The sequence below is a fragment of the Girardinichthys multiradiatus genome, chromosome 2, assembly GCF_021462225.1.
Source record: "Girardinichthys multiradiatus isolate DD_20200921_A chromosome 2, DD_fGirMul_XY1, whole genome shotgun sequence".
In the NCBI taxonomy this organism is placed as follows: domain Eukaryota; kingdom Metazoa; phylum Chordata; class Actinopteri; order Cyprinodontiformes; family Goodeidae; genus Girardinichthys; species Girardinichthys multiradiatus.
In genome coordinates, this window is record NC_061795.1 from 23436238 (window position 1) to 23463549 (window position 27312).

At 37.8% G+C, this 27312-nt stretch overlaps 2 protein-coding genes across 6 annotated transcripts; one reads left to right on the forward strand and one right to left on the reverse strand.

Moving 5' to 3' along the window:
• Positions 1–242: 242 nt before the first annotated feature.
• Positions 243–8721, reverse strand: LOC124881651 (aromatase). Of its 3 annotated transcripts, XM_047387350.1 has the most exons (10): positions 8685–8721; positions 6464–6641; positions 6035–6185; positions 4966–5120; positions 4680–4856; positions 4490–4604; positions 4295–4409; positions 4054–4216; positions 2809–3050; positions 243–2719 (listed from the first exon to the last, which is right to left on the reverse strand). In XM_047387350.1, the coding sequence occupies exons 2-10, from the start codon at positions 6600–6602 to the stop codon at positions 2468–2470; spliced, it is 1509 nt and encodes a 502-aa protein (XP_047243306.1). In that variant the 5' UTR covers positions 6603–6641; positions 8685–8721; the 3' UTR covers positions 243–2467. The 3 variants fall into 3 exon arrangements, with proteins under 3 accessions (XP_047243306.1, XP_047243286.1, XP_047243296.1); XM_047387330.1 differs by having other exon boundaries at positions 4490–4856; XM_047387340.1 differs by lacking the exon at positions 8685–8721 and having other exon boundaries at positions 6039–6185; positions 6464–6601.
• A 2351-nt stretch (positions 8722–11072) lies between these two features.
• LOC124881515 lies at positions 11073–26853 on the forward strand. Of its 3 annotated transcripts, none has more exons than XM_047387105.1 (29): positions 11073–11545; positions 12742–12793; positions 12885–12902; positions 12984–13055; positions 14425–14517; positions 15140–15223; positions 15319–15411; positions 16408–16488; positions 16656–16739; positions 16871–16960; positions 17065–17154; positions 17243–17332; positions 17423–17497; positions 17808–17864; positions 18087–18161; positions 19641–19730; positions 19830–19922; positions 21699–21788; positions 21887–21979; positions 22070–22126; positions 22402–22491; positions 22590–22682; positions 22762–22836; positions 22922–23005; positions 24523–24603; positions 24776–24841; positions 24968–25090; positions 25161–25311; positions 26276–26853. In XM_047387105.1, exons 1-29 carry the CDS (start codon positions 11222–11224, stop codon positions 26733–26735), a joined length of 3024 nt encoding a protein of 1007 aa, XP_047243061.1. In that variant the 5' UTR covers positions 11073–11221; the 3' UTR covers positions 26736–26853. The 3 variants fall into 3 exon arrangements, with proteins under 3 accessions (XP_047243061.1, XP_047243066.1, XP_047243074.1); XM_047387110.1 differs by having other exon boundaries at positions 21699–21770; XM_047387118.1 differs by lacking the exons at positions 22762–22836; positions 22922–23005.
• Positions 26854–27312: the final 459 nt, after the last annotated feature.

The following is a 27312-nucleotide window of genomic DNA, read 5'->3' on the forward strand; positions in this document are numbered from 1 at the left end:
CCAACCCCATTTATAAGGCTTGAAATCCCACTTATTAAACCTGACAGGGCACACCTGTGAAGTGAAAACCATTTCAGGTGACTACCTCTTGAAGCTCATCAACAGAATGCCAAGAGTGTGTGGAGCAGTAATCAAAGCAAAAGGTGGCTACTTTGAAGAACCTAGAATATAAGACATATTTTCAGTTGTTTCACACTTTTTTGTTCAGTATATAATTCCACATGGGTTAATTCATAGTTTTGATGCCTTCAGTGTGAAGCTACAATATTCATAGTCATGAAAATAAAGAAAACTCTTTGAATGAGAAGGTGTGTCCAAACTTTTGGTCTATACTGTATGTATGCTTCCAACCCCCTTTACTCTGGTACCCCTAAAAAGTATGATCTTGATATAAGTGATGCTGTTCTGTGATGATCTCAGAGGTTTGTGACAGGACAAACAACATCACGAAGACCAAGGAACACAGCTGCTTTTCTTCAATAGGGACAGGGAAGCTATTCAGAGAGGATGGGAAGATGAATGGAGTTAAAAACATGGCCACCTTAGAAGAAAACCTTTTCGAGACTACAGAAGATTGAAGGCTGGGGTTGAGGTTCATCTTCCAGCTGGACATCAACTTTTAACTAACAAGCAGAGCTGCAATAGAACAGTTTAAAACAGAGCTTATCTGTGGAGATGGGGAGATTGCTGTTCACAGATGCACACCTTTTAATCTTTCTGAGGCTGAGCTGTTTTTTGAAAATATGGGGCAACAGGTTTTGTAGATGTGCAAAGCTGCCCAAAGGATTCACAGCTGCAACTGCATCTGTAATCTCTGGTTCTACAAATTATTGACTTGTGGGGCTGAACCTAAGTGAAGACCACACTTTTCATATTTTTCTTTGTAAAACAGTTATAAAACCATTTATTATTTTTCTTTAATTTCACAGCTACTAACCAGTTTGTGTTGGTCTGTCACATAAAATGGCAATAAATACATTGAAGTTTGCTGTTGTGACGTTACACTGTATTCAAAAGTTTGAACTGAGTTGCCCCTTATCTAGTGTCCAGGGTTAATACAAATCCACTTTAAAAATCCTGATCTAAACAACACTTTTAATCTCACTAGTTCAGTCTCCTACACTAGTATTAGCTATCAGGTTTCCTGAAGCTAAAGCACATGAGAATGCATCTGAAGTGATCCATACACACTGGTTACATTATGAGGATGGAAAACCAGTTTAGTGGGTTTGTTTGTGGGTAGTATTTCCTTTATTCTGCACTTATATATGTTTTGTAAAGAGGCAATGCTCTTCTCTCTGCTGTCTTAAAAACACTGAAACATAACTGGGAGATATTACAGAGGTAAAAGCGGGCAAACCTATTTATTTTCTGTTATGAATTCACAGTGCTGTTAAAATGGTATTTCCCCCTTTCCAGAGTTCTTCTGTTATTGTTTTTTATCCCACCTAAATGTTTCAGAACATCAAACTAATTTTCATATCAGACAAAGATAACCTGAGCAAATCCAAAATGGAGTCTTCAAATGATGATTTAATTTATTAAGGTGAAATAGCTATTCAAATCAAATTAGTCCCATGTTAAAACATTTATTGCCTCCCTTTTAATCCTTGAATTAACGATCAGCAAAATTTTTGGTTCGATGTCATTAGCCATACCCAGGCCTGATTACTGTCTGACCTGTAGGATCAAGAAATCACTTGGGTAATACCTGCCTGACAGCATGAAGTAGGCTAAAAGATCTCAAAAAGCTACATATCATGCCCTGCTCTAAATTAATTCAAATACACATGGAAAACAATTTGTCATTGACATCTATCATTCTGGAAAGGGTTACGAAGTATTTCAAAGCCCTTGAGGCTCTGTGTGAGGCATTATCCACAAAAACATTTAGTGGTGGTTAATCTTCTCAGGAGTGGCTGGTTTACCAAACTTACTCCAGGAGTGCATTGACAACTCATCCAGGAGGTCACAAAAAACCCAGATAAATATCTAAAGCAGTGCAGGCCTCATTTGTCTCACTAATGTGAATTTCTCACAATTCAACAACAAGAAAAAAACTGGACAAAAATGGCATCAACGATGAAGTTCCCAGGCCACAACCACTGCTGGCCAAAAACAACACAATGCATCTTGATGGTCAACAACGCGTATGTTTCTGTTTACATCTGGCAAAAGCTAACACTGCTTTTCAGGTGGAGAACATAATTGTGAAACATGGTGAGGGTAGAGAGATGGTTTGGGTCTACCTTGCTTCTTAAGGACTCGAGCGACTGGCTGTAATTGACTGAAGCATGAATTCTGATTCCTACCAAAAAAAACCCAAGAGAATGTTTGATGATCTAAAACATTTAAGTATGACAAAAAACAAAAAGAGAAGGAGGTAAATGTTTTTTCTAACTTCTTAGCACTAAGGGCACTAATGCATTAGTCCGGTACTGATATCTGAACGGTGAGAGCTTATGATTCAGAGCTGATCTAGCTTTGGTTGTGTAGTACGAGGGATAAATCTCATGCTCAGACTGTCCTCGTCCTCCACAGGCTGCTGTGACAGGTTGTTGGTCTGCCTGATGCTGCTGACAGTGCAGCCCTTGCGCAGACACACTGTGTAACGGGAGAGCAGGGTTACCAAGATGGCCTTCATCATCACCATGGCAATGTGTTTGCCGACGCAGGATCGAGGACCGCAGCCAAAGGGCTGGAAGAAGCGACTGGGCACCTGCCAGGCAGAGGAAGCAAAGGATCAACCCGTGTTTGTTTTACTCTCCAGAGTCACACGTTGCTCACACAGCCTTTTAGCTAACTCACCGGGTTGTCAAAGTTTGTCAGGCTGAACTCTCTGGGTTTGGGGAAGAACTCAGTCTTGTGCATGAGTCCAATGTTAAGAATGATGTTGGTTCCTTTCTTGATCTTTGTACCTTCGATGTCATCGTCCTCCAGAGCTTTCCGCATGGTGAAGTCAACCACGGGGTGAAATCTCATAGATTCATTGATGAACTTCTCCATCACCTTCAGTCTCTCATAATCGATGTTCTTCACAGCTGTTTCGTCTTTGAAAGAGGATTCATACCCATGAACTTTTCCACATGCTGTTACATTACAGCTAACTTCAATGTATTTTATTGGGATTTTATGTGATAGACCAACACAAACTAGAGTATAATTATGAAGTGGAAAATGAAACATGGTTTAATTTATTTATTTATTAATTACTAAAAAAACAAAAATCTCAACAGATCAGTCGATATTTTGCAGAACAACCTTTTCCTGCAATCGCATCTGCAAGTCTTCTAGGTTAAGTCTCTACCAGGTTTGCACAATCTACTGAATGTTTTGCCCATTCTTTTTTGAAAAATAGTTCCAGCTCAGTCAGATGGGATGAAAAGCTTTAGCAATAATCAGTTTTTAAGTCTTGACACAGATTCTCAATTCAATTTTGGTGTGGACTTTGACTGGGCCATTCAAATATATTAATATTCCTTAATCTATACCATTTTATTGTAGTTGTGGTTGTATGTTTACGGTCATTGTCATGGTAGAGGGTGAACCTCCACCCCAGCCTCAGGTCTTCTGCAGCTTGTAAGATGTACTCTTCCAGGACTGACTTGTACTGTATCTCCATCCATTTTCCCATCAACTCTAGACAGCTTCTCTGTCCCTGCTGAAGGACAGTGCTGGTGGAAAAGCTCAATTTTGGTCTTATCTGACCAGAACACCTTCTTCTACATGTTTGCTGTGTCATGCGGTCCAGGGTGCATCCCCCGCCTCTCAGCCAATGACTCTTGGAGATGGGCACCAGCTCCCCCGTGACCCTGCAAGGACCAGCGAGTATAGATGATGGATGGATGGATGAAAGCCAAGTATTCCTCTCCTTACTTTTCACAGTTACTACCTCGTGTTGGTCTGTCATATAAAACCCAGAAAAACCCACTAAGATTTGTTGTCGTAATGTGACAAAATGTAAATACGTTTGCAAAGCAACAGCACTGTTTGTGTAACTTTCACATGACAGGATAAACTGCACTAAATGCAATGCAGAACATCTTCTGTCACCCAAAACGGTGCTCATCTCTTCCACAAGCTGCAGCTCCACTTTTGGGTTCTGTTTCAGCAGCATCAGCATGAAGAACAGGCTGATGGAGAGTGTGTCAGGAGCTGCAATCACCATCTCCAACACACACTGTCTGACATTTTCAGCAGAGAACTCCCCTTGGTTCTGTTGGGACAGACAGATATTTAACTACAGTTCAGAGTTGCCTCCATCACATGGACAGGACCACCAGAAGAGACTGACCTGTGCAAATATGAGCTCCGTTGCAAAGTCAAGGTCATCATCCAGTTTCTCAGTTTTGTTAATGATGCTTCTTTTGATTTCGAGCAGGCTCTCCATCACGTCCTGCAGCTCTTGCCTGTTGGTGGAGCAAATTAGCAAGTTGATGGAATCTCAAATGAACTGTTTTACTTTAGTGTCATGATTCAAGGCTCTTACGCTGCTTTCTTATGTTTGTTGTAAAGCCATCTGATCTTAAAGAAGATATCAGGCTGGATTAGAACTGCTTGCCAGGTTTCAAAGTAGTTATGGATTTTCATCAGCAACTCCTTCTCTGAAAAAAGAATTAGGAGCTGCAAATTACCGGGCAGGAAATTTACAAATACATCATTTGAATGAAACAACTGACCATTGAGAGGCACCCTGAGGAATAGCCTGTTGGAGATGTCCACTACAATGGCTCTCAGGAGATTGAGGGCATCCACATGTCCAGAGGGGTCTGTCATGTCCTGGAGATGGTCCAGGTGTTTGGCTGTGGAACTCACACAGATTCCCGCTGTCCTGTGAAGGCCGGGGCCTGACAGAGCTGTGGCACCAACACATTATGTGCAATAACTCAGTGAAACAGTAATTTAGTCTTGCATGTTACTGCCACAAAACTCTGAGATCTGTGTTAGGTCCAGTTAGGAAATTACCTTTAGAAAAGTATGTCCTTGCTTTTTTCCAGAGCGGGATATTGCTGTTGAAAATGATTCCTCTTCCCTCCATCCCAATACACTCGAGGCCTCTTTTGCTCCCAAATCTGGATGTGTAGTGAGGGCTCCTCAAAACGTGGTACACTGCGGAGGACCTTCAGCAGAAGCCAGGATTTATTTTATATTGTTGTGTTTTTATTGCCTTTTTTAATTGGGTTTCCGCATCCATTGCCGCTGCTGGTAAAGATGTGTAAAAAGCCTTGAAAATCTTTTGTTGCTGTAATACGGTTGTTCTGAAACTTTCTATCACAAGTACCACTGACAGCAAAAGTCCAGCTTTCATCTTTTTGACAGAAAGTTTCAAAGGGTATTGTAACAGAGCATTTTTTCAGTTTCTGGTGTTATGGCATAGAAATAAAATGAAATGGAAAAACATTCGGACAGATTGTCACTACTTGATATGTGACGAGTTAAAAAGTTTAGTTTGGAAGTTGGAAAAAGTAACCCAGATAAAAAGTACCCAGAATTTGGAGCACTCTCACCATTCCTCAACCTCAAAATCCAATATGGCTGCCTAGCATATGAACCTTAATGACAGAGAGTAAGAAACTCTTTATTTGTTCTTCTCCAATTGTTGCTCTGATTGTAGATTTAAACAAACTTTGGAAACCAGCAAATATCTTGTAGCCATTACAAGACCTAAGAAGATCAATACACATTTGCTTTACCTGAATGACATGTTCTCATGTCTTTCCCAATTTGTCGACTAATTGGCATTTAAAACTTCCATTAACACTCTGATCAACATAAAAGAGAAAATTATAAATTCAACTGCATTTATTTCATATGAATTTGCTAGGCGTGTTCTTAATCGTGGCATCACTGATTTTGTCAATCAGTTGTCCATTAATGTGAGAGTTTTTTTCCAACTAAATAAATGCACTCAAATATTGTTTTTTCAGTGTGAAATCATGCTGCTGCATTAAAAGATGACAAAAGATGACAGACTTCTAACATACCTTTATCAGATCAGCTCTGCATATTGAGTTGTTAATATCAAAATGCTTACCTACTGAAAATGATAGTTTCCTCCCCATTGATCCAGATCCGGACAGTGCTGCCATATTTGTTGTTGTAGTAGTTGCAGGCTGTTCCAATCCCGGTCCATATGAATCTGCTGTAGGACAGGATCGGACCAATTCCTGCAAAAAAAGAGGGACCTGAAAGAGAGAGAGAGAGGTTGTGAGTCAGTTTGCAACAGATTTCAGTTCACTTTTCTGAATTCAAAAACACATTATCTTCCAACGGATGAGGTGAAAATAAATTTACAAACGTTATTTTTTGCTAATAAAGCATACAAGCAATATCAGAAATATGTAGTCATAATTAATCATTTGTTAGGATTTATTTAGCGTCTTACAGTGTGCTCTGTTTTGCAGAATGAGACCAGTTTTTCTTAAATACTTCAGCAAAGAGAAGCTGACGTCTCAGACTGTACCTGGTATGGGTGAGCGCCGTGTTTGGCTCCAGCTGGTGATGAACAGAAACAGCAGCAGCAGCAAAAGAAGCATGGCAGTGGATACTTCACACAGACTGTGAACTACCACAGAACCAGTGGTGAGGATCTCTGACAGCATTATAACCTCTATCTGTCCAATGGGTCGTGCATCGGCTGTCTGTTGGTTAGAAAGAGTTTATGCCCTCTTAAACCAACAGATAAAGCAATCCCCTCCAACACATCTATCGTCAGCCCTCCTCTTCCACTCCTTTAATCCTTCCGTCCTTGAGTGTTGGGAGATAACAAAACAAAAACACACTGACACTGAGCTTTATAATTAACAACAGTGGTGCAGCAGCCTGGTTGCATAAGTGTTCACACTCTCAAACACCTTTTAAATCAATTTCAGTGATCAGTCTTTAGGAGTCTATCAGATATATCTTGATTTGGTAATGCTTGCTTTTCTCTGCCATACAAAGGTTTTTCAAACCTTTCAGATTTTGAAGAAACCTCTTGTTCACAGCCAGGTGATCCCACAGCTTTTCTTTCAACTGGATTGACCATCCTGAACTTTACCTTTCTTCTCAGGAAGTAATTCTTTTTTGTTTTGAATGTAAGCTTAGACTCAATGAAATGTTGAAAAATGTACTTACTCTTCTTTCTAGTAGACACTGTGTAAATCTAGAGCACAATGCTGCCACCACTGTGTTTCACCGTTGGTTTTGAGGTTGTTTTTTTTTGATGCCAAACCTATCTTTTGAACTTGTTGCCCTAAAAGCTCAGCTTTAGTTTTATCAGACCATAATTCAATCTTCAAACAAGGTTTGGGGTGACATCAGCAGGGCCTGAAAAAATGCTTCCTAAACCTACTCCTTTATCCAGATGTGAGGAATGCCAGAGATTATCACCTGTAAAAAACAACCAGTACTTGTTGCAGCTCATTCAGGTGTTGTGGCCTCTTGGCAGCCTCCCTGATCAGTCTTGCCTTTTCATCAATTGTGTAAAATATTCTAGTTTTTGTAATATCTCTGTTGTTTCATTGTTTGTCCAATTATAAGTGACTGCCTTCATTGTGATACAATGTAGACATACTGTTGTAGAATTGGTTGTATTTTTGTCCTGTTATCTTTATATGAGATTACTTTGAATCCTTTTGCAAACCACAGCTTTGGCAAAAGGAGGCAAATGAGCAGATATATAGATAATACTAGGAAGGCTTAATTTTATTCCCTGGTAATAGGATTCACCTTAACTGATGGCGTGGATGAAATAAATAAGACTGAATGTTGACACAGAATCTAAAGGCAGTTCAGCAAAGTGTTAGTTTAAAAGGATATATTTATGCAACATTGTTACTGCAACTTTTATATTTTGTCCTTCAAAAACAATTTTTATTTTTAACTTGAATTGTACAAATATCATGCCTAATTAAAGTTTGAAAAGGTTTAAAATTAATTGTCAAAGTCCCATTTTTTAAATCACAGAAACTTGGCATTTTAGAGGGGTGTCTACGCCTATAAGGGCTTCTGAATTTATTCGACGAAAGTACATGCACCAGAGGTGTAGTTGGCAAATATTACACCTTTTTTGCACTTTGAATTTTGTCTGCCACTCTCTATAAAACCCAAAATTTTAAGCCTAGGATGTTTTGTTAATGTATCTTTCTGCATTTTTCCAAGTTTTACCAATTCATAATAGATTTTTATTATGACACAATAACCAAGTAATACTTCTATATTGTTACACAGTGGCACTGATAATTGATTCAAAATCTTCTTTTTACATAAATCTTTTATCTAGTCAGTTACTGCAAATACATACATGATTCAACAGTATTTAATTAGTCAAATGTTAAGGCATATGTTTGCTAATATTTTGTTAAAATTACAATCACCTTGAAATGCAAACTTTATGCATAAAATTCTTCCCTCTTGAAATCTAAAAACATGTTTATTGCGACTGAAACGATGTAATTATGAAAACAATTGACATAGTTATAATTATAATTATAGTTGTTATTGTCACAGTACACACACAGTCCCTTAGTATTTGTAAATATCCAGACAATCTAATCATTTTATAATCTTATTTATATATTGTTCAATGTAAAACAGTTCCTTAAAAATTATTTTAATAAATATTTTCCATTTGAATTAAAGAGAAAATGGTGAAAAAACTCAAATGGAAAAAGAATAAAATGAAATTAAGCAATGCTACTAACCTCTCTTCTCTCCTGACAAGTGGAAGTGGAGTTTGAAAAGCTGTACTCCCTCCACTGGTTTTATAGATGGTTCACATTCCTCTACCAAATAAATCACACTGAATCGAATGTTTGTAAACCCTTGGTTGAGCCTTCACTCCACTGGTTGCTTGGAAACTTTGCCACTTTTGGGTTACAAGGACTGTTACACGGCAGTGAACTGTGAACCAGGTCAGACACTGCATGTCTACGCATAAATTAGCTTAAAAAGAACAGAGGGGAGTTTTTTTTTATTGAGATGAATACAAAAGGATCAACTGTTTTGAACGTCTTGTGGCGTATTTTTTTCTTACTCTTTTTGTGCAGAAAAACCACACGGTCCAATTCATCAACCAAGAAGGCTTTTCAAGGGGAAATTAATTAGCTGGGTCAGGCTGACCCGTGTCAAAGGAAGCTGGGACTTGCCCAGCAATTCAAGGAGGAAAGCAGAAGAATATGCACATAATAAGTAGACCAGCTTATCTTTATGGAATTTTATTTTGATCAATTGTTTGGTTGAAGCAGTATTTTCCTTTCTGTTGCAAATTTTAAAAGGAATAGAGAGTTTATGGAAAGCTCGTCATCAGAAAAGGCTGTCCTTCAGCTTTTTTACATCAGAAATGCTTTTATTTTGTCACTTGCTATTCAACTCTTTTCAGTTCCCTAAGAAACTTGTTTTGCTCTTTGCAATTGAAATCATTTAGTATTTGTGAAAAGGTTTTTGCCTCCTTCCAGATTTCTTCGGTTTTTGCTGCTTTTCTCGCACTTAAACATTTCAGATCATCAAACAAACCTTGTTATCCCACAAAGAGAACCTGTGTTATAGTTATGATTTTATGTATTCAGGGGAAGTGCGGTTCTATTTAAAAAAGTTAGTGCCCCCTAAATATCATAATTGGTTGTCCCAGCAACAACTATCAAGTATTTCCAACAACTGGCTATGAGTCTTTTATAGCATGTGGAGGAACTTTGACCCACTCTTCTTTGTAGAATTGTTTAAATTCAGCCACATTTATGCATGAACACCCTGCCTTAAGACAGTCAATATATCTCAATTGAATTAAAGTCCAGAATTTGAGCAGGCCACTCCAAAACTTATATTCTCCTTCTGGATATACAGGTAGAGAGCAGAATTTATGGTTCCATCATTACAGCAAGTCGTCTGGATGCTGAAACAGCAAAGCAGCCCGAGAGCATCACGCTACCTTCACCATGAATGGCTCCCAGCATGATGTTCTTTAAAAATGCTGAGTTGGTTTTGCATCAAACATGAGAGGACACACCTTCCACAGAATATTTTCCCAAAAATCTTGGGGATGATCTAGATGTTCTCTGGGAAATGCAAGACAGACATTTATGCTGTTTTTCGTCAGCACTGAGTTTGTCTTGGAACCCTTTTCTTACTAGTAAACCATGAACACTGGCCTTGACTGAGGCAAGCCAGATCTGTGGTGCCTCTGATGTTGTGCTGGATTCTTTTGTGACCTCCTGGATGAGTTGTGGAGGCCGGCCACTCCTAGGAAGGTTCGCCACTGTTCCTTATTTTTACCTTTGTGGATAATGGTTCTAACTGTGATTTGCTGGAGTCCAAGAGCATTTGAAATGGCTTTGCAACCTTTTCCAAACTGGCAGACATAATTTACTTTGTGTCGCATCTGTTTTAAATTTTTTTTTTAGGCAGGCAACAATGTGTTGCTTTTTTAGAGCATTTAGCCTCTTTCATGTTGCCAGACAGGCTACATTTGGGAGTTTTTTTGATACAACAAATCAGGCAGTAATCAAGTCTGGGTGTTTAAACTGAATCTGAGCTCAGTTCTTCAAAAGATGTAGTTAATCGTAGTTAATTCAGGGGCCAGTTTTATTTTGATAGTTTCCTTCTCTTAATACACGCAGTCCTTTAAAAAGGCAACTTCATTTCGTATTTACTTATTTTTGTATCTTTTTCTGATGTTAAAGTTTGTTGGATGATCTGAAATAGATGGAATTTGTGAGAGGAGGACAAATACGTTTTTACAGCACTATATATATTGTTTGAAAATGCATGGGAAAGAAAAGGGATGTTTTAACACCCACACATGTCCTTCCACACAACCCATCAATTACAAAGACTTCTCTGAAAGCTCTGTTGTAGTCTAACAGTGTGTCCCTTGTTGCAAACGTTTTATTCCACTTCCACAGCATTTAGACTGGGTTGAGCTGGTGATAATATTGAAAAAAAAAGCACTAGAATGATGAGAAGAGCTACAGTGTCAGCAGGATGTCATTCTTGAAATATGTCAATTATAGCTGCTGCTAAATCAGGCAATGTTTCCCAGATGCTTGTTGCGCAATGCCTCGTTTTTCTCTATGCAGACGCACAGACACATCTTGACATGTTTATTCCTCTCCAGTAGCCTGAGTGTGGTTGGTCTCTCACGTCTCATCTGTTGGCTGCCTCTCAGAAATGCGGTGTGTGTGCTTGTGAGTGTCAGAGCTCAGATATCCGTGCCACTGAGGAGCAAAGAAGTGGCGCACCAAACATGAAAGACAGGAGAGAAACTTTTCCCGAGTGGAAAACCTTGCTGGTGGGTATGTGTGTACTGCTGCTGCTTCTTCTGGGCTGCACAGGTTTAGTTCTCCTGTGGGTTCAGCACAAGGACCTGGCACAGGAGTTGGTCAGGCTGGAGTCCCAGATGCAGGAGTTGGCACGGTGTTGCAGGCTGCGAGAAGGACTGCTGCCAGATGAACTTGGAGACGCTGGAGATTTGAAGAAGCTCCGGCGCAGCAGACGGAACCAGGAAGGACACTGGACTCAGACACAAGACCAGGACAAGCTGAGGCTGATGACATACTCTGTGGTTCCTGTAAGATAACTCACTGCTTGCACATTGCTTTTTGTATGAGATTGTTTGATGTTTCTGCAATTCAGTGTAACATTCAATAGGATTCAAAATGTTTCTTCTGATATTTCTAAATGAAAAATGTCCTCTGTTTTCACTCTTGGAAGAAGACAACTATGTGTGGTGTTTAAAGAATGCATGACTCTGTTACAGTGATTTGTGATTATGGCAGTCCAACGGATGGGTCTGGGTCTGGCAGTTGTCAGGAGAACGGCACTCTAACTGCTTTGTGTGGACTGCAAGGTTTGGCGCAGAAAGGCTACGATGTGGGGCTGTTATTCAGGAGTTGGGCTCAGCCCCTTAATTCCAGGACAATGAATGAATGTTTCAGCATACCAAAACATTTTGGGCAAGTTCATGGTCCCGACTTTGTGGGAACAGTTTAGTAATTACCCCTTCCTGTTCCAACATGACTGCGCACCAGTGCACAAAGAAAGGCCCATAAAGACTGCATCGCCTGCACGGAGTGCTGCCATTAACCTAACAGAACTGATTTGGAATGAATTAGAGCAGGGAATGTGACCCAGTCCTCCTTGTCCAGTACCAGTTTCAGGCCTCACCAATTGGCTTTTGGAAGAACGGTCAAAATTTCCCATAAACACCCCCCCTCCCCAAACCTGGGAAGCCTTCCCAGAAAAGTTAAAGCTGTTATAGCTGCAAAGGAGTATGGTAAAATTATGTTAAACTGCTGTGAATTCAAAAAGGGATGTTCCTCAAGTTAATATATGTGTGATGGCAGATAACCGTATACTTTCGGCAATATGGTGTATAATTTTTCATTGATGATTCTAATATTTATTTATCTGGAATTGTCTCATATGATAGTAGGACTGGCTGAACATGTGCTCGGCATGCCTGTCTTCCTGCTGGCTGTTTGGCTTAAGAAATGTTGCTGCACTTACACTGGATGACCAATAGGGGTAGTATATGGAGTATATGGAGTAACACTAAAATCCAATGAAGTGGCTTGAATGCAAGTTGACCATCAATACCCTCACAAATATACGAGAAAATGCCTTTTTTTTTTATTTTTATTGGTGTCTTTGCTGGAATGCACTATGCATGAGAGGATTAAATGTTCGGGTTCTGGTCACGAGAATAACAGATTAATCACAGTAGATGCTGTGATTCTGATAATCACCTCTGTGTACTTTTTTCAGATCAAAGCCTACCTAGATCTGTGCAACAGCTCCAGAGGAGTTTGTTTAATAGGTATGAATATTTCCTATTAATGCACTTTTATTTTTTGTGTGGTTTCTCTACTGTTTAAAGCCTAACCAACATATTATGTCTCCTTTTTCAGGTCCAACTGGCCCCCCAGGTAACAAGCCCACATTTCAGTTTGCTGTGTACCTCTGTGGGGGATGTCGCTCCTGCATAAATAAGTATTTTTGTGTATCAGGTGTGCCTGGCAGGCCTGGCCCTCCAGGACCACCGGGTGCACCGGGCCCTGAAGGCAGACGAGGACGAAAAGGTCAGAAGCCTTTAAATGTCTCAGCAGATCAAAATGCCCAGAGAAAGCCCTTGTATTTAACAGCAGCCCAGAACAGATGAAGAAACCCAGACACCAAAGTTGTTTCCATGTTTCAAACAGTCTGTCATTGTTCGGCTGTGATTGCATAATATGGTCATCCCACTCACTGTCTGCAGCTGCTACGAAGATGTTTACAGCATTAAGGTGTCTGTGTTTGTTACATCTGATTAACAGGAATTATGCAGAGTTTTTATTCAATATAAACTAGAAAAACCATGTGTGAACAACTTATTTTCTTCAACCAGTATGAACTCCGTTTTATTTAGAATTTTCTAAAGAAGGTTGTCATGTCCAATCATGTTCTGCAAGATTCAGAAGGAGACACATTTCACTCAGGCTTTTCCCTTTTATGTGGTTTAGGCTTTTGTTATGGTGGTTTTAAATAATTACAACCTAACGGTTGGTATATACTGTAAAATGTAAATAGGTTTTACAATCAAATGAACTGAAAGTTGAACAAAGACAACCGATAAAATGCTAAAACTGAGAGACGGTTCTAAGAAAAGGTGGCTATTTCTTTTGTCTTGTTTTTTGTCACACTTAAATGTTTCTGATGATCTTGAAACAAATTTTAATATCAGACAAAGATAGGTTGATTAAGCAACTCAGTTTTTAAATGATGATTTTATTTATTAGGTAAAAGAAAAGCTATCCAAACCTGTCTTGGCCTGTGTGAAAAACTGCTTTCTCCCCAAACCAAATAATTGTTTGCATCACCCTTGGCAGCAACAACTGCCATTAATCACAGGCCATAACTGGCAGTGAGTCATTTACATTTCTGTGGAAGAATTTTCGCCACATGTGCACATAAACGGCCTGTTTAAGGTCATACATATCGATAGGATTTTGACAAGGCCACTCCAAAACCTTCATTTTGTTTTTTTAACCATGCTGGACTTGCTGTGTATTTAAGCTTAAGGCCAAATTCTCATTCAGGATTTTCTGGTAGAGAGCAGAATTCATGGTTCTATCACCTACAGTAAATTGTCCAGGTCTTTAAGCAGCAAAGCAGCCCCAGACCATCACACTGCCACCGGCATGTTTGACTGTTGGTATGATGTTGTTTTTCCAAAATGCTGTTAGTTTTACTCCAGATGTAACTGCAGGCCCTCCTTCAATAAAGTTTTGTCTCTTCAGTCCATGGAATATTTTCCCAAAATTCTTGGAGATCATCAAGATATTTTCTGCAGGTGTCAGACAAACATTTGTGTTGGTTTTACTCAGCAGCATTGTTTATCTTGGAACTCTTATCTTATTGCTCAATCATAACCTCTGACCTTAACTGAGGCGTTGGTTTGTTTACATAAAGGTCCTCCTGGTCCTCCCTGTCCTGCCTGTTGTCCCACTGAAGCAAGAAAGAAGAACCTCAGAGACCAGAGTTTTCAGAAAAAAAATTTAAAGGGTAACAATGTAGCTCTTCTTCACACTAAGTGACGCCTGCTTGGAGAATATTGGATGTTATTATTGTGAAACATTATTTTTTGTACTGTCTCAGTCTAGAGATATAAGAAATCTGCCCAAAAAATTAGGGTGTCTGGCTCTACCAAGAAATCAACTCAAATCAAAATTTATTTAAAGATCTCTCTTAATACAACCAAGTGCAACACAATGTGCTTTACAGAGGTTGAAATTAAATAGACATGTAAAAAAAGCAAAGAAAGTCCAAATGAATCTTTTTTTAATTATGCTTTACATTTTAACATTTTAATAATTTTGTTTCTATATTTTAACTAAATATGTGATATATATATATATATATATATATATATATATATATTCAAAATTTTTTAGTCTGTAAACTAAATTTAGATGTGTTATTTTGTAAATTCTAATAATTTCCTGACCTATTTTTCAAATATTTAATTCACATTAATCATAAATTTCCTTTCCTGGACACCACCAACACGCTGTTTGAGCACAGAAAACTTTCTAAGCTTGGTTAGACAATTTGGACTAATAAGATGTTATAAAGTTTGTTTAGGTAATGGTTTATGTAAGCATAATTTATTTCTTTTCCCACTCAGACCAAGTAACAGCGCATCCAGGCAATGACACCAGAGATGCTCTGCATGTTACGGGACCTGTGAAACTTCAGGACACAAAACATGGTTCTTAAACACTCACAAAGGGAAAAACAAGACTTGTTTGATTTACTCTGTAATGTCATGAAAAGTAAAACCTAATATTCTAACTCTTTCCTTAGAATCCGTATCTTTTCATCCAGAGGTCAGCTATATTTTATTGAACGATACCAGGACCGAAAATGTCATACCGACACCAGTTACGCTGTCGCCAGGTTAAAAATCTGTTGTTTTGAGCTGTAAACAAAGCCAGTGTTGACCATTATATACGGTGGCTCTCAACATGTAAACACACTTGTTAAAGTGCCATTTCTTTCTAATGTAAACAATCAGACCATGATAAATGCTTCAGGAACCATGTATAGATAAAATATGGCATTTATCCTCTAAAAGCCAACAAAGAATAAACTGATCAGTTAAAAGAAAAAATGTTACACATAAAAAAGGTTTAATAAAGCAACCGCAAAGCATGCTGCTGCCCCTATCACTGTGGTTATGGTGCAGTTTTGCTGATGCTTAGAGTTCTTTTTGGGCCACACACGCCCTTTTTGGAATTGTAGTCCAAATTGTCCAAGTTGTAGTCCAAAACTTTCATCAGACTTTAACAAATTCTCACACAAGCTTTTGGGATGTTTTGAAACCCTAGTCTGTAGCCTATACATTTGGAGAGTACAGTAGATTATTGTCACAGTTTGAGTACAAACTTTACATGTTGACATTTTTTATGGCTTCTTCAGTGTTGCTGTCGGCCTCTTGGCAGCCTCCCAGGCTAGTTTCCATCTTGTCTTTTGATAAGCTGAGAAGAACGGACAGTGTTTGTCCCATATATTCTTCAAACAATGACTGTCCTCACCGTGCCATGGTGTGGAGCTCTTTTCCTGTCTGATACCTAGAAGACTGAATGCTGAAAACAGGATCAGAAGCAGCTTCAATAAAGTATTAGTTTAAGGGCAGGAACATGCAACTTGGTTATTGCAGGCTTAAATAATTTTCATTAAGAAAAAGGAATTTCTTTGGCAGTTGATTAATGTGGGATAAATGTTACTATGAGAATGTTTAGAGATGATTTATTATGGTATAACTGTTCTTAAATCACAAAATCCTGGCATTTTAATTGGGGTGTGTACACTTTTGAGAGCCATTGTATATGTTTATCATGACTTTTTTTGTATTTCAAATGTTCTATTAAAATGTCTTGTTCCATTCCACAGTGTCTCCTGCTGTCGGCTCTGGTGGAAATGGCTATGCTTTAACTGGCAGCTCAGATGTCACTGACAGTACAGCAGCAAGTGGTAAGATGGTCTGAGATTATATTGTGAGTCTGCTTTCATTTCCTGTAAAGTCTGATTCATTCACATATGTGTTGAGCTTTCGGAAACATATGGAATGGGAAGATTCCATATCTGTTTGTCTTCTCCTTTTGTTTTTAATTATCCCAGTTGTGTTTTATTTTCTACAGAGTTAGTATCACCTCGTCCAGACAATTCCCCTGCATACTGGGTGGAAACCAGTTTGGAAACTACAACAGACACATTCACAAATGGTAAAATTTGTATTATTATTTACAATATATTTTACTCAGATTAGATTTCAACTTGCTGCTATACTAGTAAATATTGTTATAAATCCTGCTATAAATTAAGTTTTATTTAAATTCACACTCCATTTCCACAGTGTTACCAACACCAAGGACCAACCATGATGACAGAGATGCCTTGAACACTACTGAATTTGAGAAATTTCACCATACACACTTTAAATATGGTCTGATTTATTTATGTATCAGTAATGGCCTTTGCTCAGCAATGGTAATACTGTTTAATTTGTGTAAAAATCCCTTTCAGGTAATCATAAATTTCTCTCTCCAGAAACACCCAAACCAAATTCAACTGAGAACTCCATCAAAATCCTGAATGGCACAAACTTTGAGGAACATCTAGACAAAAAACCTGACCCTGGTGATACACCAACATTGAGATAGATCTAAGGTAGAGTGTATAAGAAAAACAAATAAAACAATAAATGTTTGACCTCCTTTTTCAATAGAGTCACTGCTGATTTTTAAAAATGACAGCCATGCCTCTTCGAAGGACTGGGAGCCTGGAAATATTACAGAGGGTGTTAAATTCATGGATGGTAAGAGGTCCTAACCTTGAACATTTTCACTGTTGTTACCTGTATTTATAGGAGTTGAATTACAGTGTGCAACATTTCTTTCTACAATAGATGACGTTGGTGTGAATATAAACAAGGACACCTTTAATGCCAGCAGAGGTTTCTCTGAAACAAGCTCCGAAAGTGGTACGGACATCATACTGTGATTGAACGTGTTTTCTGTTTTGGTCTGAATAAGAATCCTATGAATAAAAAAGTGTTGGATTGCCTCATCCAAGATCCTAATTGTGAACAGTACCAGAAACATCCAGTAAAGAACCTCTACTTTGTGTTGAAATATTTGATTTATGAAGTTGATGTTACGTACTTTACATGGTATAAATGGTGTAGGACAGAGAAGTAAGTTTCAGACTGAACTGTTTAAATGTTAGCATATTGTGATTATTGTATTCTCTAAACCGAACCACGTTGTTTTTTTTTGTTGTTTTTTTTACAGAACCACCAACACTACATTCAGATAATATCACCAGAGAGTCATTTAATGGACACCCTGGTAAACTACAACTTTTTTTCTTCCTTGGTTTAGTCAAATTTTATCTCTAAAAACTGAGGGAACCCATGTTTCATTTCATTCTATTGAAAAGTTCTCTAGAACCAGATCCAGAATTGTTTTATAATGTTACAGAGGAATGGATAAAATTATTACGAGGTCAGTAACCTTTGAAATATCTACTTTGTGCCAACACTTTATGCTTAACATCATTTTCCGCTTTAGGTACCCTTGGTACGAACCAAAACAGGGATGCCTTCAATGACAGCAGAGTCAACACTGAAACAAGCTTTAAAATTGGTAAAATGTCCTGATGTATTTGACACAGTGCAGAATATCATATGGAAAACCTGTATAATGTTGGTATTTTTCACAAATACCAATTTCTAAATAATGCACAGTAATTCATATGTTTGCTTGTGAGGAATCTTCTATTTAAAAAATGAAATTTACTTTTCATGTTCACTTTAGTTTAACTTTAAAAAGTGAAACTCACAGATACATTCATTACACACCGAGGAACATATTTCAGGTATTTATTTTTGTTAGATTAAGATAAAATCTTACAACAATGAAAATGAAAATTCAGTATTATATAAGACCAATAAAAAGTCTTTTTAATACAGAAATGTATCTATACCAATGTATGAACTCAATACTTTGGCCTTGTTTTGCATAAATTACTGCATCAATGTAGCGTGGCATGGAGAAGTTTCCACCTGTGGCCCTGCTGAGGTGGCAATGAAGTCCATTTTGGTCTTTCTTATCTTTCTCTTGACAGTACTCTATAGATGCTGCCGTTTATTTTAGGCCAATCAAGCACAGTAACACCATGGTCGTTAAAGCAGGTATTGGCACTTTTTGCAGAGCAGGCAGGTACCAGGTCTTGCTGGAAAATGAGATCAGCATCTCCGTACAGCTTGTCAGCAAAAGAAAGCATGACATGTTCTAAAGTTTCCTGGCAAATGGTTGTGCTGATTTTAGACATTTTAAAAACACAGTGGACCAGCACCAGCAGATGACATGGCACCCCAAATCATCATTGGCTGTGAAAACTTCACACCGGACGTCAAGCAATGGGGATTCTGTTCCTCTCCACTTTTTCTCTCGACTCTGGGACATTAATTTCTAAATAAAATGTGGAATTTACTTTAAAACAACAGAGAAAAAGAAAAAGAGGACTTTGGACCTCTGCACTGACTCCTGCTGCAGTCCATGCCTTGTGAATGTTGTCCAAACTCTTGAACGGACTTTGCTTTACAATCCTCTCAAGGCTGCAGTTATCCCTATTGCTTGTGTACATTCCTCTACTACCCTTTTTTCTTCCACTCAACTGTCAGTGATCAGCCAGTCAGTACTCAGTGACAGCAGCAAGCTTCCTTAGCAGTGACCTTTTGAGGCTAGTCCTCATTGTAGAGGATGTCAATGGCCTTTTGCTGGAGAACTGTCAAGTTCTGACAAGAAGTCTTCTCCATGATTGTAAAGAGCATAACATTTCTGGATTAAGAATCCCTTTTTATTGCCATTATGTAATATTCTAGTTTCAGGCAAACTATTTTGTTTTCATTAGTTGTCAGCCATAATCATCAAAATAAACTGAAATGAAAGCATGAAATATCTTAAATCTTAGTGTAATGAATCTGTACAATATATACGCTTGACTTTTTGAATTTACTTTATGATACAAATAAAGTTTCTGTAATGTTCTTGCTAAATAAGGTGCACCTGTCTGTAGGTAGATGCCGTCTGATTGATCGCTGTCTTTTTTTTCTTTCACAGAACAACCAACGCAAGATTCAGCTAATATCACTAGAGATGATTTTAATGCTTCTGAATATTACAATCAGCTAAATAAAAAAGCTGAACCTGGTAAACCAAAAGCTCAGTTTTTCCTCTGCTTAGTCAAAATTCATCTGTTAGAACTGAGGGGAAACAAATTAAACTTCTTTATACTGAATAATTTTCAAGGACCAGAACCATTTCCTGGAGGTGATAGCATTGGGACTTTGAATGATTCAGAGACTATAAATGTTATGGAAGGATCAGTAAACATATTAAGAGGTGAGTGAGTGACCTTTAAAACATCTACGTTTTGTGGATTTCAGGGACAACACTAAAACAAGCATTAAAAGTGGTAAAATGTCATAATATATTTGATATCAGTACAGATAATCATATTAAAACTCATATTAAAAGCAGTTACTCTGTAAAAGGGAACAGTTAACTGTTTGAATGTTGAGTTTATTTAGCACCTACAGATTTCTAAAGAGCAACTGAAAACATGAGTTTCAGACTCAAATTATAGTAATGTACATGTGAGTGCATCTCAATATATGACATTATAGTCAAAAATGTAAAGTTTTTTAGTATATCAATTCAGAAAGTGAAAGTCATGCAATATATATTAATTCCAATTAAGTGTTACAGCTAATGAAAACCATTCAGTCAGTCAGTCAATGTCTACCTCTTCTTCCATAGTGGGTTGTGGGGAAGCTGGTCCCTAACTCCAGCAGTCTATGGGCGGGAGGCGGGGTACACCCTGGACAGGTTGCCAGTCCATCACAGGGCCTAATGAAAACCACAAGACCAATAAAAAAGTACTTTTAAAAAAGGAATGTAACTATGTCCATGTACTGTACAGTATACAGTATATGCACCCAATTCTAGGTCAGGGCTCCTTTTGCATGAATGACTGCATCATTGCATTGTGGCATGAAGGAGATCAGGCTGTGGCTCTTCAACTGTTCAGGACTTGCTTTAGTAGAGGTCTTAAGCTTGTCTGCATCATTGGCTCTGGTGTCTTTCATCTTCCTCTTGACAATACCCCACAGAATCACTGTGGGGTTCAGGTCAGGCCGGTCTGCTAGCCAACCATGGCCGGTTAACACCATGGTCGTTAAAGCAGGTATTGGCACTTTTTGCAGAGCAGGCAGGTACCAAGTCTTGCTGGAAAATGAGATCAGCATCTCCGTACAGCTTGTCAGCAAAAGAAAGCATGACATGTTCTAAAGTTTCCTGGCAAATGGTTGTGCTGATTTTAGACATTTTAAAGACACAGTGGACCAGCACCAGCAGATGACATGGCACCCCAAATCATCATTGGCTGTGAAAACTTCACACCGGACGTCAAGCAATGGGGATTCTGTTCCTCTCCACTTTTTCTCTCGACTCTGGGACATTAATTTCTAAATAAAATGTGGAATTTACTTTAAAACAACAGAGAAAAAGAAAAAGAGGACTTTGGACCTCTGCACTGACTCCTGCTGCAGTCCATGCCTTGTGAATGTTGTCCAAACTCTTGAACGGACTTTGCTTTACAATCCTCTCAAGGCTGCAGTTATCCCTATTGCTTGTGTACATTCCTCTACTACCCTTTTTTCTTCCACTCAACTGTCAGTGATCAGCCAGTCAGTACTCAGTGACAGCAGCAAGCTTCCTTAGCAGTGACCTTTTGAGGCTAGTCCTCATTGTAGAGGATATCAATGGCCTTTTGCTGGAGAACTGTCAAGTTCTGACAAGAAGTCTTCTCCATGATTGTAAAGAGCATAACATTTCTGGATTAAGAATCCCTTTTTATTGCCATTATGTAATATTCTAGTTTCAGGCAAACTATTTTGTTTTCATTAGTTGTCAGCCATAATCATCAAAATAAACTGAAATAAAAGCATGAAATATCTTAAATCTTAGTGTAATGAATCCGTACAATATATACGCTTGACTTTTTAAATTTACTTCATGATACAAATAAAGTTTCTGTAATGTTCTGGCTAAATAAGGTGCACCTGTCTGTAGGTAGATGCCGTCTGATTGATCGCTGTCTCTTTTTTTTTTTTACAGAACAACCAACGCAAGATTCAGCTAATATCACCAGAGATGCTTTTATTGTTTCTGAATCTTATGATCCTCCAGGTGAAAAAATACAACCTGGTAAACCACCAAGATTGAGACAAATATTCCTCTGGGGTTTAGCCACATTTTAGGGTTAAACAATATGCTAAATTTCTTTCTATTTAAAATGTCCTTAGAGCCAGAGCCGTCTGGTGAAGGTGATTACATGGTGACTGTAACTGATTCAGAGGCAATAGACGTTACGGAGGGGCCAATAAAATTTTCACGAGGTAGGTAAACTTTTAAACCTCACTTCTTGCGACTTGCATTCATATAACCACTGCTTAAGTTCAACGTGTAACACAACATTTTCTATATAGGTTCAGTTGATACCTTCAATGGCAGCAGAGTCGTCACTGAAACAAGCTTTAAAAGTGGTAAAAACAACAGCAGCAAATGTTTTAAAAATTTTAATATTCACCTGGAAACACTACTTTGTCATATTTTGGTAGATATTAGAGCTAATCTGAAGATATTTATCTTCAATAATGATTTAGAAAACAGAAGAACTCAGAAGATTTTTTTTTATTTTAACAAGTGATTAAATTTAGATTCTTCTAATGAAGGGAATCTTGTTTTATATTTTTTTTTAAATGTGAAAATGGCTTTTCTGGTTTACTTACTCTGGTTAAATCTTGTGTTTCTTTCACAGAAACACCAAAACGACATTCAGCTAACAACACCAGAGCCGCTTTAAATATTTCTGAGTTTTATCATCCTCTAAATAAAAACATGGAATATGGTAAAAACCAATACTGATAAATTAAGCTTTGCTTTATACACTGGAAGGAAAAATCCAACCATGAAGTTAAAATTTCACATTATTTCTAAATTTCCTAGAGCCGATACCGTTTCATGAAGATGATAGTAATGGGACCCTGAATGACTCGGATGCTGGAAATGCAACATATGCACCAGTAAAACTATTTCCAGGTAAAATACTAGCTAAATGCTTTGTTAAAAATGAAAGCAATGTCCTTTGTTTTGATGAAAAAGAGTTCTTACTCCGCAGGACCAACTGAAACAAACCGAAGCAGCGATGCCGTCATTTCCAACACAATGATGAATAAAACTATTGAAAAAAGCGGTAAAAACACCATGCTAAACTTTAGATGCAATGTTCAATCTTATCTGTATACCAGTATCTTCACTGTTAACTTTGATTTCTTTAGAATCAGCAACTCCTGCTGAAACCTTCAGAGAAGCTTTCAACTTCAATGACTCCAAGGATCAGCTACAGAGAAACAAAGAACCTAGTAACCACAAATACTGTTCAGACAAAGCTAATTTACACCGCAGCAGCATATTCTGTAAAGTATAAAATTTAGAAAAACCCAACCTTTAATTTGAAAACATTTATTCAGTTGGGGAAAAATTCCCATTATAAAAATCGCTGGAGCCACACTTAATGACTGCCAAATTAATTGCTGTTTAACTGGGTTATGACATGATAAAGACACTCAGATTTCTCTTAGCCACTATTCAAAATAAGAAAGACAAAAAACATGCCATTCTAGTAAGGTAGGTGTGCGTTGACCTTCACGAGTCAGGAAACACCTAAAGGAAAGTTGCTACTCTTTCAACTTGTCCATATCTACAGCCAGGGCAATGCTTAAAAGGTTTAGAACACCCAGAAAAGGACAAGCAAGGCTGGACATGAACCTATGTTTATCTTACCCTTATGTAGAGTAAAGTCTATTTTTATGAGATATTAAAAAAAAGTGGCCCCCAAGTCTCCTTAACAACTGTTAGATGCTATCTACATGCCAAACAGAAAAAAAACAAAAACTTTCTGTCCTACCATCACAAACATAAACATGTGGAGCTTGCTAAACTGCACTGGGACTTAGGGTGGATCCACGCGCTGTGATAAAACTAAACTGAGCTTTTTAGTAGCAAACACTCCAGGTGAGTCTGGCATTAAAGAGGATGAACTGGTGGTAAAGCATCTTATCCCCACTGTTAAGTATGATAGAGGATTTGTGATGCTGTGGGCCTGTATCCTTCCAAAGGCCCTGGAAATCTTGTGAGAGTACATGGCATCACAAACTCCTTGAAATACCAGGAGATTTAAAATTTTTTAAAATCCGGTGAACGTTTTCAGAAAACTAATAAATGGGTCATTACTCTTTCAGCAGAAGGATGATCCAAATAACCCAAAATATACCACCAAATAAAAACAAAAAATGTTTCAGTATAAATTAATCAACCTTTTTACATTGCCACCTCAGTCCCCAGACTTAAATCCTATAGAAAACCTGAAGGAGGGAAAACTATAGAGAACATAGGAGAGGACCCAGGACTCTGGACAATCTAGAGTGTTTCTGCAACAGGATCAAAAGTTCGTCTTGCTATGTTCACCAACCTTTTGAAATGTTGCAGGAGAACACTGAGAGCTGTTGTATTTGGGAAAACGGGTTGTAAAAAGTGATTACAGCAGGCTGGTGCCAATTGGTGTAGAACTGGGGATGCCATGTTTAAAGAACCTGTTATTTCTTACTTTCCCTACTGAATAAATCTAATCAGATTAATGTTGTAATTTCTTAAAACAAGATTAGGTGTGGGGTTATGCTACTGCAAATTAATTGGATGTTTTTTACACATCTTTACCACAGGTACCAATAAATGTGCAGATTGTTGGATACAAATTTAACATCTTATTAAACCTGTTATTTGTTTTCTGGCATTAATCTCTTTGGCACAAAATCCCTATTTTCCACAGGACTGTAACAGCAGCGTGAGTAAAACATTTATTTTACTTTGTTTGTTTCAGCTTCACCTTCTCATGACAGCAGTCAGGGGAGAAACACTTTAAACAGCAGTGGAAACATTGTAGACAAGCCAATGAAAAGTGGTGAGAATCTGTCTGTCTGTTTGGAAGATATGAGTTCTTTCTTTAAAGATATATCTCAAATACATTATTGATGGGAATTCATACCTTTCTCAAAGTCCTAATCACATTTTACCATAAATCAATTTTTTTAAGAATGTAAATTCACCTTTTTTTCTTCTTCCTTTGTCTTCAGAGTCTTCCCAACCTGTCCCAACCTACAATGACAGCAATGTTGCGGAAAATGAGAAATTTAAAACTGGTAAAAAACATTTTGTTAAATTAAAGTGATCAAGACTTTTATATACCGTATATGGATTTTGACAAAAACAAAATCCGTGTCCTTCCAAAAAGCAGTTTTTTTAAGTTTGTGCGTTGTTTTATTTAGATTGCCAAATTAAAGCCATCAAATGCTTGAATAAGTCCACCAAAATGCAAGACACTTTTGGAGCCTGGATGTCAGATGCATCCCAGCCCGACGATCGGATCTGGGTGGCGGAACATTTTTCAGGTTATTTATTCAGGATTTATTTCCTGAAGAGGATTTCTTTGCATTTACACAAGAACCTTTACTTCACCAGGTCGTACTTTGCATGAGTTCAAGAACATTTCATCACTTTCGGACACCAATTACAAAGTTCTAGATGTTGGGACGTTCTACCAAGGCTGTGGTCATGTTGTTTATAAGGGGTCATTCTACTTCCACAAAGGAGGAACAAACAGCCTTTTAAAGTAAGTGTTTTCATTTTAAATGTGATTCCCTCCTAAACATCTTAAAACTAATTTTAAGTGTTTTGCAAAGTATTCACACATCTTGAACTGCAAAGACGTGGCCATCCATATACAGTAGACTAACTGCTCAGTTAAGGACAGCATTTATCAGAGAAGCATCCAAGAGGGCCATGATAACTCTGGAGGAGTGGCAGAGATTAACTTAGGTGAAAGAAGGTATTCTGGTTGGATGAGACCAAAAACATTTTGGTTTACACTTAAAACGCTATGTGAGAAGAAAGATGACCACCGCACATCACCCTAAACACACAATCCACATGCTGACACATGGTGGTGACAGCATCATGCTGTGGTGATGTTTTTTAATAGGGACTGACAAGCTGATTAGAATTGATGAGATGATGAATGGAGCAATACACAGGGCAGTTCTTAGTAGAAATCGTTTAAAGCCTGCAAAAGACCTGAGACTTGAGGAGGTTCACCTTTAACCAGGACAATAACTATAAACATGCAGCTCTATCTAAAGAATGGTTTTGATCAAATCATATTCATTAGTTACAATGGCCCAGTCAAAGCATATAAAGCAAATAAAGAATCTGTGGCAAGACTTGAAAGTTGACATTTCACACCCAAATCTGATTAAGCTATAGGTAATTTACAGAGACATACTCCAAAAGACCCCCAGCTGTTCAGTGCAGAAAAAGGTATTTATTGACTCAAGGGGGATGAATAGATATGCACACCACACTTTTCAGATTTTTATTTGTAAGATCTTTTTAAAAATTTATTTTTTTCTCTTCAATTTTACATCTGTTATGTTCTGTAAAATACATTACAATACAATGAAATGTATGGTTGTAACTTGAGAAACGTTCAAGTTCAAGAACTGTGAATATATATATTTTTTTTATCCTAGCTGTCAACGCTTTCCAATAAACCCATCATCAAATGCTTTGCTTGACAGGTTTTCCTTGAACACGAAGCAAATAACCACCCTGCTCATGCCAAACAGCAGATATCAGGGCCTGAAATATCTCTTCCACAACTCAAAGACTTATTTCAAGTTTGCTGTGGATGAAAATGGACTGTGGGTCATCTTTGCCTCGAACACAGATAACATAATAGTGGCAAAGCTCCACCCGAACACTTTCTCTGTGCAGTCCATGATTAACACCGCCTACCCTTCAGCTAAGGCAGGAAATGCCTTCATCGTGTGCAGGGTGCTGTATTTCACAGACAACAGAGACAAACGTGTGACATACGCCTTTGATTTGGAGACACAGAGTCCTCTGGATGCAAGTTTTGATTTAAAGACACAAAATGGTATCTTAGCTATGCTGTCTTATTATCCCAACAAAAGACAATTGCACATGTGGGACAACAAAAGTGTGAGAACCTGCAGGGTTAAAATAAAAAACACCTAAAGGGATTTTACCAGTTTTCTATTTTTGTAAAAGTGGTTTAAAGAAAATATATATTGTTTTGTGTTTGTCTGTGTTTTTTTCTCTGTATTGCAATAAATGTGTCTCTCTAAATATTGAATATTTTTTTGATGTCTCCTTACTGATAGCAACACCTCGTGCTGCTTGGATTACAAAGCATGACCAGATACACATTTCTGACAGACAACACAGTTTAACTCTCAGTTTGTTGAAACATAATGAAGGCACAATTGAATCAGAACAAAATGAAGAAGGAAAAGAGCTTTGTACTGTTAAAAGCATGAAAATATTTTTTCTTTAAAATAATATGATCACTTACTATAACCTAACATTGCAGACAAAACTAAGTCAGCATCAGTGCCTTATCCTGGTAGCCTAAATAAAAGAAAACCTGAAATCTCACATTAATTGTGGGTTTTTAATGATGCATTTCAGTAATTTTATTTCCAGATGAAAATGTCATACAATATATCATTTAACTGACTTTTTAAAACAAGAATGGTTTGCATAAATTTAAGTTGATTGTGAATTTTCTCTTATCCAAACAAGGTACAAATTA